This window comes from Prionailurus viverrinus, chromosome X, assembly GCF_022837055.1.
Source record: "Prionailurus viverrinus isolate Anna chromosome X, UM_Priviv_1.0, whole genome shotgun sequence".
Taxonomy (NCBI): domain Eukaryota; kingdom Metazoa; phylum Chordata; class Mammalia; order Carnivora; family Felidae; genus Prionailurus; species Prionailurus viverrinus.
This window is the reverse complement of record NC_062579.1, coordinates 94,225,635-94,241,059: the sequence shown is the minus strand read 5'-3', so window position 1 is coordinate 94,241,059 and position 15,425 is coordinate 94,225,635. Positions and strand designations below refer to the sequence as shown.

General features: G+C 43.9%; 1 protein-coding gene across 2 annotated transcripts in view; it reads right to left on the bottom strand.

Moving 5' to 3' along the window:
- Window positions 1-15,425, bottom strand: part of GRIA3 (glutamate ionotropic receptor AMPA type subunit 3) — a 267,194-nt gene that overhangs the window by 98,690 nt on the left and 153,079 nt on the right. For both annotated transcript variants that reach the window (XM_047844668.1, XM_047844667.1), the window contains exon 6: window positions 2,942-2,995. In XM_047844668.1, the coding sequence (XP_047700624.1) occupies window positions 2,942-2,995 (54 nt within the window). The remainder of the gene's footprint in view (window positions 1-2,941; window positions 2,996-15,425) is intronic.

The window sequence follows — 15,425 nt, the reverse complement described above, 5'->3', positions numbered from 1 at the left end:
AACAGTTCCCATCTCTCTTGCCCATAGGCAATTTGCTATAGAGTACAGGGACTCATGGAAACATGGCTGAATTCAAATGAAAAGTAGGTCACTAGAGAAAATGGAGTGGCAGCTCAAAGTGTGGTGAGTGAGTTCATGTTTTCCCTAGGCAGACTGACATGACGCTATGTATTAACGTCCTTTCTGAAGGAAGACCACTTGTTCTCGTAGTCGGCTTCCACCCAATGTCTCAGGATTCTGAGTCCTGGTTAGGCGTTCAGCTAACCATTCTTCTCCCCAAACTTGTCCTAATGATTCTCCCTTGCAGTTCTGTCACTCCATAGGCTTTCATTTCTGTCAGGTCTGGGTCTCAGGTTGAAACCAAAGCTCATCTGAAGGATTGTTGGTAGGAAACAGGGAGGCCCGGTTACAATTCTAGAATGGGGAAGGTCTTTACATATCATCTGGTCACTGATGTGCATGGCTCGGATCTCCCTTTAAGATGGAACCTGGCTCGAGGAGTTGAGTTAGCTGACAGCCTCCAGTTTCAGGATCTGCCTCAGCTTTCAGGAGGGAGGTATGTGCTTCCTGGGCAGCTGCCAGCCAATGGCTGAGCAAGGCAGTGGTGCAGTGGCTCATGGGTTCGGGGCAGCACGGGGTTCTTGGCACTGGAGCTCCCGGTTGTGCTGGCCAAGACTTTCTCGGAACTGTACCGCCGTCTGAAGCTCTTCTCATCACCCTTCCTTCCTTTCCCTCTCCTTTGCTGAGATCAGAAACTCTTCCTTCTCACTGGCGACCCTCTCCCTTTTATTTTGCACAGGCGTCACTCGCAGTAAAGGTCTTGCACTTCTAATTGTATCTTAGCATCTGCTTCCAAGGGACCCAACCAATACAGCAATGAACTCCCCACTCCTGTCTGAGTTTTACAGTAAAGGGAACTGAGGTCCCAAGGAGGTGGAAGTGACTTACCCAAGATCCCACAGCTAGTTAGTAGCAAAGTCAGTACGACAGCCCAAACCTTCTGACCTCTAGTTCAATGCTCTTTCCCAAACTTCAGCAGTCCACGCACCACAGCCACATATACAAAAGCCAGATTTTGCTATGTGTGCATCCCCGTGCTCTTGTTTACATGACACATTTGACACATTAAGAAATTAATTCGTTTGTCGGTAAATCCCTACTTTAGCCCTGTATGAAACAATAATATCCATGACATTTGGCTTTTGATGTGCTACTTTTATATTTTTCTAGCACATATCAAATAACACATGGCCATTATAATAAAAAAGTTTGTGTGTGCACTACTTAAACTCATCTCATATGCTGTCAGTGATGGGTGAACCCTGGCATGTATAAGGCCAGACAGAAGGAAAAGGGAGAGGGAGGGAGGGAGGGAGGCAGGCAGGAAGGAAGGAAGGAAGGAAGGAGAGGAAAATACTTATTGATGAGAAAGAAATTGTAAAATCCCATCAATAACTGCCTCAGGTGCCTTGCTGGGACATCTGTGTTTCCTGCCAGGCCCTGGCCTAACTTCCAATGAGTCAGCAAACAGCCTTTACTTATTGGTTGCCCCAAAAAACAAATTGAATGCATTCACATGTAAATGAAGAATCAAGATTTCTCCTCCTAAAAGAGTCAATTCATTTGTCCCCCGAATGGTCTGAAGTGCTCCACTTTGAGCAATTTATTGGAGAAGATGCACACTACATTACAAGGCAGTAGCTCTAATCTTCCTCTTATAAAGTGTTTCAATGAACCCACTTCCTAAGAAAGAGGTTTAAGTAACATTTCCTTTCTCGTTTAAAAAATATTAATTATTGGGGCGCCTGGGTGGCGCAGTCGGTTAAGCGTCCGACTTCAGCCAGGTCACGATCTCGTGGTCTGTGAGTTCGAGCCCCGCATCGGGCTCTGGGCTGATGGCTCAGAGCCTGGAGCCTGTTTCCGACTCTGTGTCTCCCTCTCTCTCTGCCCCTCCCCTGTTCATGCTCTGTCTCTCTCTGTCCCAAAAATAAATAAACGTTGAAAAAAAAAATTAAAAAAAAAATATTAATTATCAAAAACAAAATAAGATTTTTTCTTTGATTTAAGAAATCTAAGAGCATAATCATAATAATCTTTCACCTTTGTTGCTATTCTTTTGGTGCAAGAGCTTTATAATCATCATCATTCTGTTGTGCTAATGAAACAAAATCGGGGTTAGAACTCATGTTATGTAATAATTTAATAGATTCTTAGTATCATAGTGATAATTTAACATTTCTCTTTCATTGCATGGAGATGGTATTATTCAGAACCTCTGCTAAACAGATATTACTGATTCAGAAGCCATTTTGTTAATTCCTAAACCAATTGGCTTTTTGGAGAAAGAACTATAAACTAACCTAATGAAATGGTAGCTTCTAGAATAGCACAAATTTTAAAGGCATGGGAAACATGAAGGAAAAGATTCAAGTTGTGTCTTTTTAGAAGTATAAAGGGGGCCGTACGCTTTGACAGGCTCCCTTGATGTTCTGTTCAGACCTGCTTCTGGCATCTGGTTTGAAAAGATCTGGTAGGGGTCTGCTTCTGGAAAGACAAATCCAGTACTGATGGACACATGTACTTGGGTTAATTGGGGAAAGAGTCTGCTTCCTGTGTCCCCTGTCTCTTGTGTTATATTTCAAACCTGGGTAAGATGGTTTACATTTCAAATCCAAATTGAATCTAAGAATAATTGGTGAGGAATCATGTCAAATTACTATGTTTTAAATGAGGAGAGACTATCAGCTTCACAGTTGAAACAGAGACAGTGTAATTGAAAACAAGGCTATTGCATTCAGGGGTTGGTATTTACTGACTCATTTCTTCAAGTGTCTAGAGAACACGTTAGTTTCTTCATGTATTTCTTTTTTGGATGATCGCAGACGACACAAACTAAATAGAATATATTGCCTTGGGAAACAAAAACTCTGCTTGTTCTTACCAGGTTAGCAAGCATGTAGTGATAACCTCTTGAATGTTTTCCCAGGATCACAACCTGCAGAAGAAATAAGAAATCCTGTTTATTTAAGAAGGGCATTTTCAATTACCCAATCAATGGGAAATGCAACAATCAATCAATGGGCTAGAGCAAATTGCTTTTAAGTGATCAACAAAGTGTCAGGTCTTTTACATACAGTAAAATCACAGTTAGCTGGAACAGAGTTCCTTCTGTACATTTCAATTTCAGGCAGAGAATATAGGAAGGATGGCTAATATTAAAGTTAAGAGTGCCAACGACGAGGGAGAAAAAGCTCTCTAAACTTCCAGGTCAGTTGCATCGTTGTCACTTAAAACAGATGGCAGAAGCGATGATGATCCTCCACCCATGAACTGGATTGTGTACTTAGCTGCTGAGACGGAAAATGGGCTGAACTTGGAATACAAATTAGAAAATAGAACGTACAGTCCATTTTTTTTGTTGTTATCTGGAATACTTAGGGAATAGAACACGTGAGGAATGGGGTTAATGGGATTTTCAGGTTAATCGAGGTTGCTTTCGCCTATTGAAACTTTTCGAAAATGCTTACCTTCCTTTTCCTGCCTAATGTGAAAGATTTGTGACCATTTGTCCAGCTTTTGGTACTGAATGTGATGCCTTACGGGAGTGGGGGTGGGGATTTCCCCCGAGAGGACATTTGGAGATGCCTGGGAGCATTTTTCGGAGTCACATCTGGAAGGGTATCTAGTGGGGAGAGGCCAGTGATGATGCTAAACATCCTACAGTGTGTGGCGCAACCCCCCAAAACAAAGAATTATCTGGTAAAAAAGATGTCAATAGGGCCGAGGTTGAGAAATCCTGCCTTGGGGTCATCATTCTTATGGTCATTTTCATGAGTAACGCTGTATTAATTCTAAGCCTGACAGTTTACCAAATGCATTTTTGTTCTTTCAAAATATATGAGTGGATTGAGTAATTTCCAACCAAATATATTGGTTGTCAGTCGGAAGTTTTTGACTGAATAGTTGACGTTAGCTTATTTCCAGATAGCTGAGATGAGCAAATTCTGGTTAATTGAGGATTTTATAAAATGTCATTTTATTAAGTACTGAGTATGTACAAAGTACTGTACCGAATACAGGGAGTGGGGACAAGGAGGGGGTGACACAGACGTGAAAGATACAACCAGAAGTGGAAAAAGGTTTTGTGCTAGGTCTGAAGCCGATACCACTTTACGAGCCCTCTTTAAGAAAAGCAGTACAAAATTACGAACAGTAAGGCCTTGGAAAGAACCCATGCGGGTAAGGCACAATTAAGCTTATGGTTCGTGTGAAGTTCCATCGTGGACACAGGTATCAAAGGGTTTAAAAACAGCTTGGGAAGACAACAAAGCTGCATACATGTCAAACCCGAACTATATGTGTCAAAGGCCACAGTAATAGTCAACACAGCCGCCCTTCATCGAGTACCTAATATATGCCAGCCACTGTCCTGGGTGTTTTACATGTATTTAATCCCCAGAACAACTTAACAGATTAAATGTCATTAGTTTTATTTTACAGATGAGGAACCTCAGCTAGAGAGAGTTTAAGCAGCACGCCCAAGGCCACACAGCTCAGAAGCAGTAAAGCTGGGATTAGAACCTGGGTCTGTCTGCCTCTAGAACCCGTATTTTTGGCGGTACGTTACACGGTTCCTTAATATGTGCTAGTTGTCAAATAGCAATACTTGTTCTATGTTCTTGGAGAAGAGGAAGAAAACGTATCTAAGGTCTGCTGGGATGGATCAGGAAGGCTTCCTGGAGAAGATAACTTTTAAGCTGGCCCAGAGGAGTGGAACCACATGTATGTATGTTTGTTTGTTTAAAGTTTATTTATTTATTTTGAGAGAGAGGAGGGCAGAGAGAGAGAGAGAGAGAGAGAGAGAGAGAGAGAGAGAATCCCAAGCACAGAGCCCATGCTGTCAGCACAGAGCCTGATGCAGGGCTCGATCCCATAAACCATAAGATCGTGACCTGAGCCAAATCAAGAGTTGGACGCTTAACCGACTGAGATACCCACGCACCCGAGAACCACATATTTAAATATCATGCTGGCATTAGAAGCTCTCCATGCATTTCAAGGGCTGAGAGAGAAAGAGAGAGAGAGAGAGAGAGAGGGTGAGAGAGGGAGAGGGTGAGAGAGAGAGAAAGAGAAGGCTGTTTTCGATTAATTTAAAATATGAGCCACATTTCTGACTGATTATTTATGGAGGAAATGAAAGGTTAATGAATGTCTTGAGGAAGTGATTTCTCACGCTGCCATGACACAAAATGAGCTGTTAGGTATCTGCTGGGATGTATTCTTCAGTGTCCGCTTTTGAGAAACATCCTTACTAGTGACATTTGTTAACTTTTGATGGCAAGTTGGAGCCATACATTTGTTGAATTTTTAATTCACTGACAACCCTCAACATAATAAAATCAGAGGGTTTTGAATTCCGCCAGAAAAATGAGCAAGATTCCTAAGGACATCTAGCAGAGAGAGCTTAGGGCAATAAAGCAGCAAGCCCAAAGGAAATGGAGTCTTGGTCACCAGAGGAAGGGCTTAGTGTCCTTTTGAGCAGAGGGAAGGTGAAGGGATCCATAGCAGTATTGGTGTTGTGAGCAAAGCCCCGAATGAGAACCCAGGAGTCCAACCCTGTCACGTACTCAACTGTTTGCTTGTGGGCAAATCACTCAGCTTACCCCAGTCTCCATGTCCTTATCTGTCATCTGGGGCAATGAACCTGACCCTTCCTGTCTCAGCAGTGCAGTCAAGATCAAACTGAAGAACACGTACAGAAATGGTCAGGACGTGCTTCATGGAACCACGTGAGGTTAAACAACCGTGGGAGGGAGTCATTCCCTGACACATTGTGTTTTGGGTTCAGAAAACCCTGAGGCTATTGGAATATCTGCCTTGGTCCCTGCCCAGAGGGTCTGTCCAAAAGAAAGCCGCTTATTTGAAGATAGCTGTCTCACATCATCACCTTCGAAAGCTTAGCTTATGCTGTAAGAGATGGGAAAGTTCTGTAAGGAGAGGAACCTTTTTGTGTCACAGAGCTGCCGCCTCGAAGGCCATAATTATTTCCTCACCCTTACTTTCAGTGCCTTCTTAACTCTTACTTGACACCCGGTTCTGAACAATCTTGGTTTTTCAGTTCACGGTGAGTGAGAAGCTGTCAGTCAGAAGGGGTGTGTGAAGAGGGAGGGAGTATTAGAAAGAGGTATGTGAGCAGCAGAGGAAGCGACAGACTGGTTTAGAGGCGCAGCAGACAACATCGTATGGTGTGATCATGGATGTTCGTTGTGAATGCCTGAGTCATCGGGGTATGGTCTGTCGGCATTGGTAATTTCTGCTGAAAAAACCCACAATACATGTTGTGGGAGGTTGCCATCAGAAATGGTCAAAGTCCCAGTCCTTAAAAGGGCACACTCCACTCTCTCGAATTCTTACTTACACGAGGCAGCAGTGATCCTCCTGATGTGAGCTAAGTGAGGCCTTGCTGTGAAAAGTGTCAGGTTTTGCTCTCCGTCTTTCCCTTTTTTGAATTTTTGGTGCAGGGCTTGTGGGAGTGCGGGTGGGGTGGGAGGGTTGCGTGTGATAGCATGCACAAAAGAACTAGTTAATGGGAGTGATTCTTGTTCAGTTAGTCCTCAATCTTTATTCTTTCCCTCTGCTATAGACGAACAAGGCATACATTGTACCCTTAGTTATTTAATGACTCTGCTAACCAAGAGAATATTCAACTTGGCTTTTACAGTAATTATAATAGCTCGTTCTGAATTAGTTTCAGAACTTCAAGTATAAAAGCTGTCTTAATGGTCTACTTTGAAATTTAAGGAGGAACTTCCAAGTTCCCAAATCCATGAGCGGTATTCACTGTGCCTTTAGAAGATCTGTTGGAGATGATGGGTGGCTAGATATGATGGCGGATATGATAAATGTAATAAGGAGAAGCGCATGAAGTGTAGATAAAATTCATTGTCTTAAGGACAGTTATTTTTATCCTCACAAATAGGACCTGAAAGAAAATAATGCCACGATCCCATTTCGTCGAAACTTAAACCACAGTTTCATTTGCAGATAAAAACAGCTCTCACATACTAACTCACTGAGTCGTGCATACAGCGTTGCATTAAATTAGTTGTTAAAGCAGTCAGTGAATCATGGTCTACCTATTTGGGGGAAGTGTTCCCTTATTGACTCCCCCATCCACTTATCCAGGAAATTGGAGGCTGGGTTTCACCGAATAGTTAAAAATAATTCAGAAAACGTTCGGTTGGTTTTCTAGGTAGGAGGCCATTTCTTTTCCAGTCTAATGCTCAATCTACACATTTTCATAATTTTAGAAATTTGAAATGAAATTGCTCCATAAGACTATTTGAGAAAGGCCCACACACCCTTTGGGAGCAGAAGCATCTGTTTTTCTATGCTCACATTAAAAAAAATATATATGTGTGTGTGGAAAAGTGTCTGTGATTTGTTCCCCTTAGATCCATCTGGTATGTAGACCTAAGTATCTCCATGTTTGGATTTTCTGCATCAGTGCCAAAAAAGGATCTATGTATAAAGATCGATCTTGCTTTGGGTACAGAACATGCCTTCCCACTCACCTTAATCTGCTCCTCTTTGATTTAGGTACCCTGAGAACATTTGGGGGGCTGGGGAGAGAAATGAGGGAGGTTTCCAGTTTTAATTCACCAGACTCGCCTCTTGTACAGGTATTTTCTCTCTCAGGAACAAAACACTCTCCTTGTGTTCGAAGGGAAAACATTTTTTTCAACATTCCCCCTCCCTTTCCTGCTTCCTCAGTTATAAAAAGATATTGTCGTTCTATGGCAACCTATCTAATTTCAGCTGTATTGGGAGTTAAATAGTAGTATGCTACAAAAAATCAGCCTTAGAATATGCCACACTGCCCAGAAGAAATCTTCCATCAGATATGATAAAAGGCGTTCATTTTCTTGAATGAAAACCCCAAGCTACTAAATTGCTTTAGTCTTAGTATACATATATCAGAAGTCAATTCCGTTAGAATTATTTTGTAATAATCTCAATCTGCACACACATGCTCTCCTCTAACGGAAAGACAGTGCTTCATGTTGCGGTCATCTGACTTGAATAAATGTGCTGGATTAGTGAGGCGGAGAAGAGCCAGTCGCCCATCCCAGAGTTAGCCCAATGGCGGTGGGGCTGGGGGTGGCGCTGATGGAGAAAGAGAGGCTAAAGCTTTTCATAAAGAAGGAAAACGGGAGTACAACCGAGAAATCTCATCAGTGTTTATGCTGTCTACTGGGGAAGCTTATGCAGAGAGAAGGCAATTGAATAAAGCATCAAATAACATGCTAGGATGTGAGGATTAGAGGGCAAGGATTTCACCAAAGAACACATCTTTGGGAAGTTTCACTTCCCAGACGTTAATAGTGCATTCACTATGACTGAATGGAATATGTGGAAGATTTAATGCTGAACAGCAGGGCAGGCAAAGAGAATGTGCAAATGAGAGGCAATACATGGCCACAAGTGAGTCAAAGGAGCAACAGGTTATTCCTGCTCCTGTGGATAAGGGGCCATTTCAGTGCATGCTGACCTTGGTGGGAACACCTCACTGTGTTAACCCAAACACAGTATTTCTCAAATTTCGTTCCTTCACAGACTTCCTTCCATTTGTGTCCTATCCACATACCACAATACTATTATTTACTTAATATTTACCTTCATAGCTACTCCTTCTCTTAAATTTAGCCGTGTCTAAAGCCTTAATATCCATGAAACTACATACAAGAAAATAAATACAGCTGTATAAAAATAAAATATATTTATCGAGACCTCACTGAAAATCCTACAGTATACCACAAGGGGCGGTGGGAAATACTGCCTTAAAGCCTTGTCACATCTTTAGGGAAGAGAATGTAGATCATGTCTCCCTGTCCTGATAAAATAAGGTTAATTTGCCTTACGGTTCAAACATGGAGCATCCTTATCTACTTTCAAAGGTTCATGAGTTTTGTAAGAGAGCACGATGGGCAGTGTTTTGGGGGTAACAAATAATGCCTGGGACTGGGTACAAGTGACAAATCTGGAAACTTACAAAAACATTTCTCAAGTCAATTTACATGTACTGCCTCACGTGCGGGAAGTCCAGCAGCTTTGATGGGTTAGAGTCCTTTGTCATGGGGTCAGTAATTAATATTCAAACATCGGGACCTTTCCACCAGAACTTCCTGTAAAATGATGTATTTCCAAACACTGTGCCTTTTCCTGGAGTACCTCATCTGGAAGACCTTTCACAGTACCCTATTTATATTTGGAAATATTCTAGATGTTTCTTCAGGTAGACGTAGGGTGATTCTAACTAGTATTTAACCTAGAATAATACAGCAAAAAGGACCTTAGTTTCTCTTCAACATAGTCATATGTATGACTTTTGTAGTCTCTCTCTCTGCATTTTTATTGGGTACCCTTCCAAATTATTTTAAACAATACATTTTTTATTAAAAATTAAAAAAAATGTTTATTTATTTTTGAGAGAGAGACAGAGCATGAGTAGAGGAAGGGCAGAGAGAGAGAGGGAAACACAGAATCCGAAGCAGGCTCCAGGCTCTGCGCTGTCAGCGCAGAGCCTGACGCGGGGCTCAAACTCCTGAACCTGGAGATCACGACCTGAGCCAAAGTTGGACGCTTAACCGACTGAGCCACCCAGGTGCCCCTAAACAATACATTTTTAAACAACAGTGTTCTTCATGTATTCTTTAAAATTTACTGTCCATTATTTTATGTTCACACTTACAACTTGGGCTTTCATATTTACAACTTTATTCTAAATGTCAAATGGTATCTTTTTTTTCTTTTCTCTGTAGATTTTGTAAAATAGTTTGGGCCCAAAGCACTATAATCCTGAATGTCTAAGACCTACTTGAAGGACTATACAGGTGGTGAGCAGAGGGCTTGGGAATGCCAGTGGACTCGTTCCTTGTATTTTTTCTTCATTACTTGGATTAAAAAGGAAAAAAAAAAAAGGAACGGCAACATGTGGCATACAGCCAAGCAGTTGCTCAAATATGTGTTGTTTCCAACCACAACCATGACTACAACCACGACCACGACCATGACCACGACCACGACCACCTGGGGCTAGGTGGAGTAGTGTAGGACTTACTTCACTCACCAACGAGTCACCCTCTCCCACCTTTAGGTATCAATCAGGATCAACAACTCTAGCATCACACCTAAAATGACACCTTACAGCGTTTATACTTCTCTTTATAGATGTGATCTCAATCACCCTTGAAGCTTGGAACAAATTGGTATTTATTAATGGTGATGTACTAGAAAGAGCCAGATGGTTCTGGATTCAAATCCTGCCATTTACTCGTTAGCTCCATTACAGTGTGCAAAACTGAACCTTGGATGGTCGGGTAGAGTATTGGAAACCCAGGGTCAGCCCGGAATGATGGAGCCTCCATGTTGGGAGGGGAGAGAAAGGAACGTTTGGTGTGGGGATATAGAGAATGAGATGTCCTCCTTACAACCCCCTGCGGGCTCCTCTGTGGATGTATCTTCTGTTTGTGCAATGCTTCCAGCATTCAACATCCTAGTCTGTGAGATTTTCTGATTGCTGAAGGAAGTGAGTAGACAAGTTTATATTTTCAAATAAAAGTAAATTATCTCTTAGAAACCCAGTATATTCTGGGGCCTTTGTTTTCTTAGGATAGTTGCTTACTTGGCAAGTTTCTCCCTCTTCTAAGACCCATGTCACTGAAGTGTCTGTCAATTTCGAAATGGATGACAAATGATAGAGGCTTAGGTCATGGTAGGCCAAACAGAATTCTCCTAATTTGCAAATGTTCTGTTTGGTTTTTCACTCCTTTTTTTTTTGTTTGTTTAAGTTTATTTAGTTTGAGAGAGAGCATGTGCCACTGGGGGAGGGGCAGAGAGAGAGGGAAAGAGAGAGAATCCCAAGCAGGTTCTGCACTATCAGTGAGGAGCCTAATGTAGGGCTTGAACTCATGAGCCATGAGATCATGACCTGAGCTGAAATCCAGAGTAGGACGTTCACCCACCTGAGCCAGCCGGGCGCCCTGGTCTTTCACTCTTGCTATTTGCATTCAGCATTATGTTCCCCACTCTGATAGCTTATCCACCTTTGTGGTCCCACTGACATGACGACAGTTCAAGCACTCTAGGCAGAATTACAGACTTTCAGCCCAAAGCAGGGCTCCTGAAAGCTGATTATTAAATATTCAGGAATTTCATGAGCCAGTTATTAAACCACTGGTAGCTTGAAATCGGCCATGGTAGTAGTATTTACACACTAGAAATCAGCCAACACTACAAATCAAGGCTTTTCCCCCTTGAGAGCCAGTTTACTCAGAAGGAATATGGATCAAGGTCCCTAGTGGATGGAAGAGCTGCCTCTCTTCACATTTCATTCACCTCTTCTTTTTATTATTTTTTTAAATGTTTAGTTTTGAGAGAGAGAGAGAGAGAGAGAGCGCGCGGGCACACACGCGCAAGTGGGGAGGGGCAGAGAGAGCAGAACAGAGGATCCAAAGCAGGCTCTGTGCTGACAACAGAGAGCCCGACATAGGGCTCGAATTCACGAGCCATGAGATCACGACCCGGTCTGAAGTCAGACGCTTAACCCAGACGCCCCCACTCGCCTCTTCTTCTAATGAACATTTGTTGAGTGCCTGCTCTGTGCCAATCCTGGGGGGAGGCAGACACTGGCGAGACAGAGGTCACCAAAACCTGGTCCCTGGCCTAGAGGATCTCAACACCAGAGTAGGAAAAACTGCCCAGTTGACAGACAATTACAACCCAGTGGGAGAAACACGAGAGCAGAAATATGTACGTGGTACAAGTGAGGAGAGAATGATGAACTCATAACCCACTTGAGATAGAAAGTACTTTGTCTCCAACTAAAGACCTAAAGAATTTTTTCCCGTGGTTTTTATAAGTGGGAACCTGACAAACAGGTGACTTAAAGGGAATGCTATTTTGAAAACGGAGAGATGTATTTCAGAGGGCCATTTCTCTTGATTTCAGGAGAGCCTTGCTGTTTTCCAGTGCTTACCCACTAGAGGAAAGATTTTTATTTAGACCAAGATAGGCATTTGTTGTGATGGCAGCCGGGGCTGGCTCCAATGAGACGTCGTGAATGAAATGATTGCTTGGAAAGGCCAAGTTAGAAGGGGGATAAGTGGTTATATGGTAAACAGAATGGGATCTGCCAGATTTACCAGTTACAGGCTGTGTAACCTTAGGCGAGTTACTCAACCTCTGAAACTCAGTTTTCCATGTAAAACAGAGAACATAATAGTTAATAGGGAGTAGAGTAAGGTGGTCAAGAATGCAGGGTAGACTGCCTGGTTTAGAGTCCCTACTTTGCCCTTTATTATTTTTTTAATGTTTATTTTTGAGAGACAGATTGTGCAAGTGGGGGAGGGAGAGAGAGGAGGGGACAGAGGATCTGAAGTGGCTTCCGCACTCACAGCGGCGAGCCTGATGTGGGGCTCAAACCCATGAACAGTGAGCTCACGACCTGAGCTGAAGTCGGATGCTCAACTGACTGAGCTACCCAGGTACCCCCTACTTTGCCCTTTAATAGCTGTGTAGATTTGAGCAATTAACTCTCTGTGTTTCAGTATCCTCATCTGTAAAACGGGTCTGTCATTAGTGCCTACATCATAGAATTGCAGCAAGGAATAAATGAAATAACGCATCTATAGTTCTTAACATAGTGCCTGTTGCTTATCCTATATTAATGGATTCCCTTCCTTATTCCTATTGCAATGGCCCCTCCCTCCATTCTTTGCCACAGAAATCACATCTATCCTACAAAACAGATGAACATAAGGGAAGGGAAGTGAAAATAATATAAAAACAGGGAGGGGGACAAAACAGAAGAGACTCTTAAATATGGAGAACACACTGAGGGCTACTGGAGGGGTCGTGGGAGGGGGGATGGGCTAAACGGGTAAGGGGCATTAAGGAGTCCAGTCCTGAAATCCTTGTTGTGCTATATGCTAACTAACTTGGATGTAAATTAAAAAAATAAATTAAAGTAAAAAAAAAAAAAAAAGAAATCACATCTATCCTTCAAGGCCCAGTTCATATGCAGCCACTTCCACGAAGGCTTCCCTGATTTCATGTCCCTCACTCTCAAAATGTACAGAAGTGGCTTCCTGCTGCCCTGGGGTAAAGGATATGGAGAGGCATCAGGATTTGGTGCAGAGCGGGTACTGGGGCCACTGATCAGGATAGCACTGGGTTGGAGGTGCAAGGAAGGAGTTGAGGTTTGGGTGCAGAGTTCAGGCATTTGAGTCGAGCGTGAAAACGGGACGGGAAGCTGGGGGTAAAACAACAACACGGTAACCAGCACCGAGGCCCTGCACCGCCCCCCTCCTCTCGTGCCCCCAACGCTGATCAGGAACAGGAATCCAAGGCACATTGAAACCACGGTTGAGAAGATGTGTGTGGGGAGCTGGAGGGGGTGGGGCAGGGTTCTGCCCAGAGACAAAGAAGCACAGGACAACTGAACCAGTCCTGTGTAGTTACCACAGTGTTTCTACCACAGGCGAGAATGGGGGTTGGGAGAGGGTCTCCACTCTGCATGGTAGGCAGTTGCCCGGGACACTCGGGCCGCCCCACCCTGACAGTAACAACTGGTCCTTGGCGTTATCCACCTTCATTTTCAGAGCAGGGAGGCAGAGCTATTCTGGGCTTTCCTCACTTCAATCCGCCGAGGCCCTGGGGGACAGAGAGAACACTGGGAACACGATCCACATTCCCCGGAGGCCCAGGCTACAGGAATGTCGTAGGACGGTTGTTCTCAAAGTGTGTGCTGTGTGGATCATCTGGAGAGCCTGTGAAGAGGCAGGTCCCTCAGCACCTCTGCAGAGAATCTGCTTCAGAAGGTCTGGGTTAGGGCCAGGGAGTCTGCCTTTTAGCCACCCCCCCCCATCCTGTTGCACACTGAAATCTAAGAAGTACCTTTCCATACGATAATAAGTGCGCTCGGAAAAGCTAAAAGCAGGATCCTCGGTGATGGGATTCTCAGGAAAGGGGATAAGAAGGGACACGGTGGGCTTGTGGCGTGCTCCCTTGGGATGTTTCCACGGGGAGGGAAAGGGGGCGGCCCGAGGGCACTCGCTCAGACTCCTAGAACACGAGCCAAAGGGGGGAGGTCTTTGAAAGACTCTTGTTTTAGACGGGACAGCACCGGAGGCAGACCCTGAGACAAAGACTTGGGGGCCAGCAGTTGCGATTCCAGAAAGTGCTGGTAGGGGAGTGAGGAAATGAGACAGCAAAGGGAAAGCGGTCAATCCATATGTTGCTTCCCTCTCTCCCATCCCCTAGGTCTTCGCTCACGTACCCCACAGCACGTAGCCCCAGGGCATGGCACCAACGTGATGGTCACTAAATGCTTCTAAGAGGCAGGGAAGGCTGGCTCCTGCAGAGGATGAGGCCTTTTAGACTAGACTTTGAATAATGGGGGGCAGGGGGCTGTTGCTGGCAGACAGAAGGGAAAAGGGGATCCGGGTGAGAAGATGCCCTGGACGAAGGCCTGGTGGTGGGAAGTGACAGAAGACAAACATAAGCTAACATTTGTTGAGTGTTTACTGTGTACAAGGCTCCGGGTACACTGGCTTTTCATGTGCTTTATCTCCCTGAATCCTCACCACAACCCTTGAAGGTGGGTACTAGTATTCATTTCATCTTCCCTGTCAGGAAACTGAGGTCCAGAGAAATCGGGTAACTCGCTCGAGGCCTCACAGGCAGAAAGTAATGGAGCCTGGAGTCGAGTCAGATCCGCCCGACTCCCAGGCCCAGTCATGGAGCGGCAGCAGCTCTACTAATAATTACTGATCATAAGAACTATTATTCAACAAAGACTGAGTGCCTCCTGTTATTATGTATTATTACCTAAGTGGGGAGCAGTTATGGCCTGAATCTTTGGAAACTCTCTTTTGTTGCGGGGCATCCTGGGAATTTCTCTTTGGTTTCCCCTAATTATTTCTCAAAGCTTCGGGCCTGGTTCATATGATCATGACTCCAATTTTCGATTCCCTATCAGCGTACGACATGAGTTGCCATTGTCTAATCACAAGCTGCGCTTGTGATGAACGCCGGATAATCAGAACAAAAGCACAGGAAAAATAATTAGGGAAGCAAAGGGAAGAGGCTCAGAGCCTTGAATAAGAGACTGTGTGAAGGTTTCTAGGACTCAGTCCCTGAAGCTCTGACAATGTATTTTGATCCTTGTCTGAATGCAAATGAATGACTCCATCAAATCATAGGCAGTCTGTCACCGTGCAGGTTATTCGGCTAGTCAATTAAAAGTCTGAGGGAGCCGGTGCCTGTCTGCACTGGGCTCTGAAGATAACCAGACCTGTGTCCTGACCAGGCAAGTTAATTTAAAATAAGTGACCTCAATTGGGTAATGGCTGCAAGTTCAAATT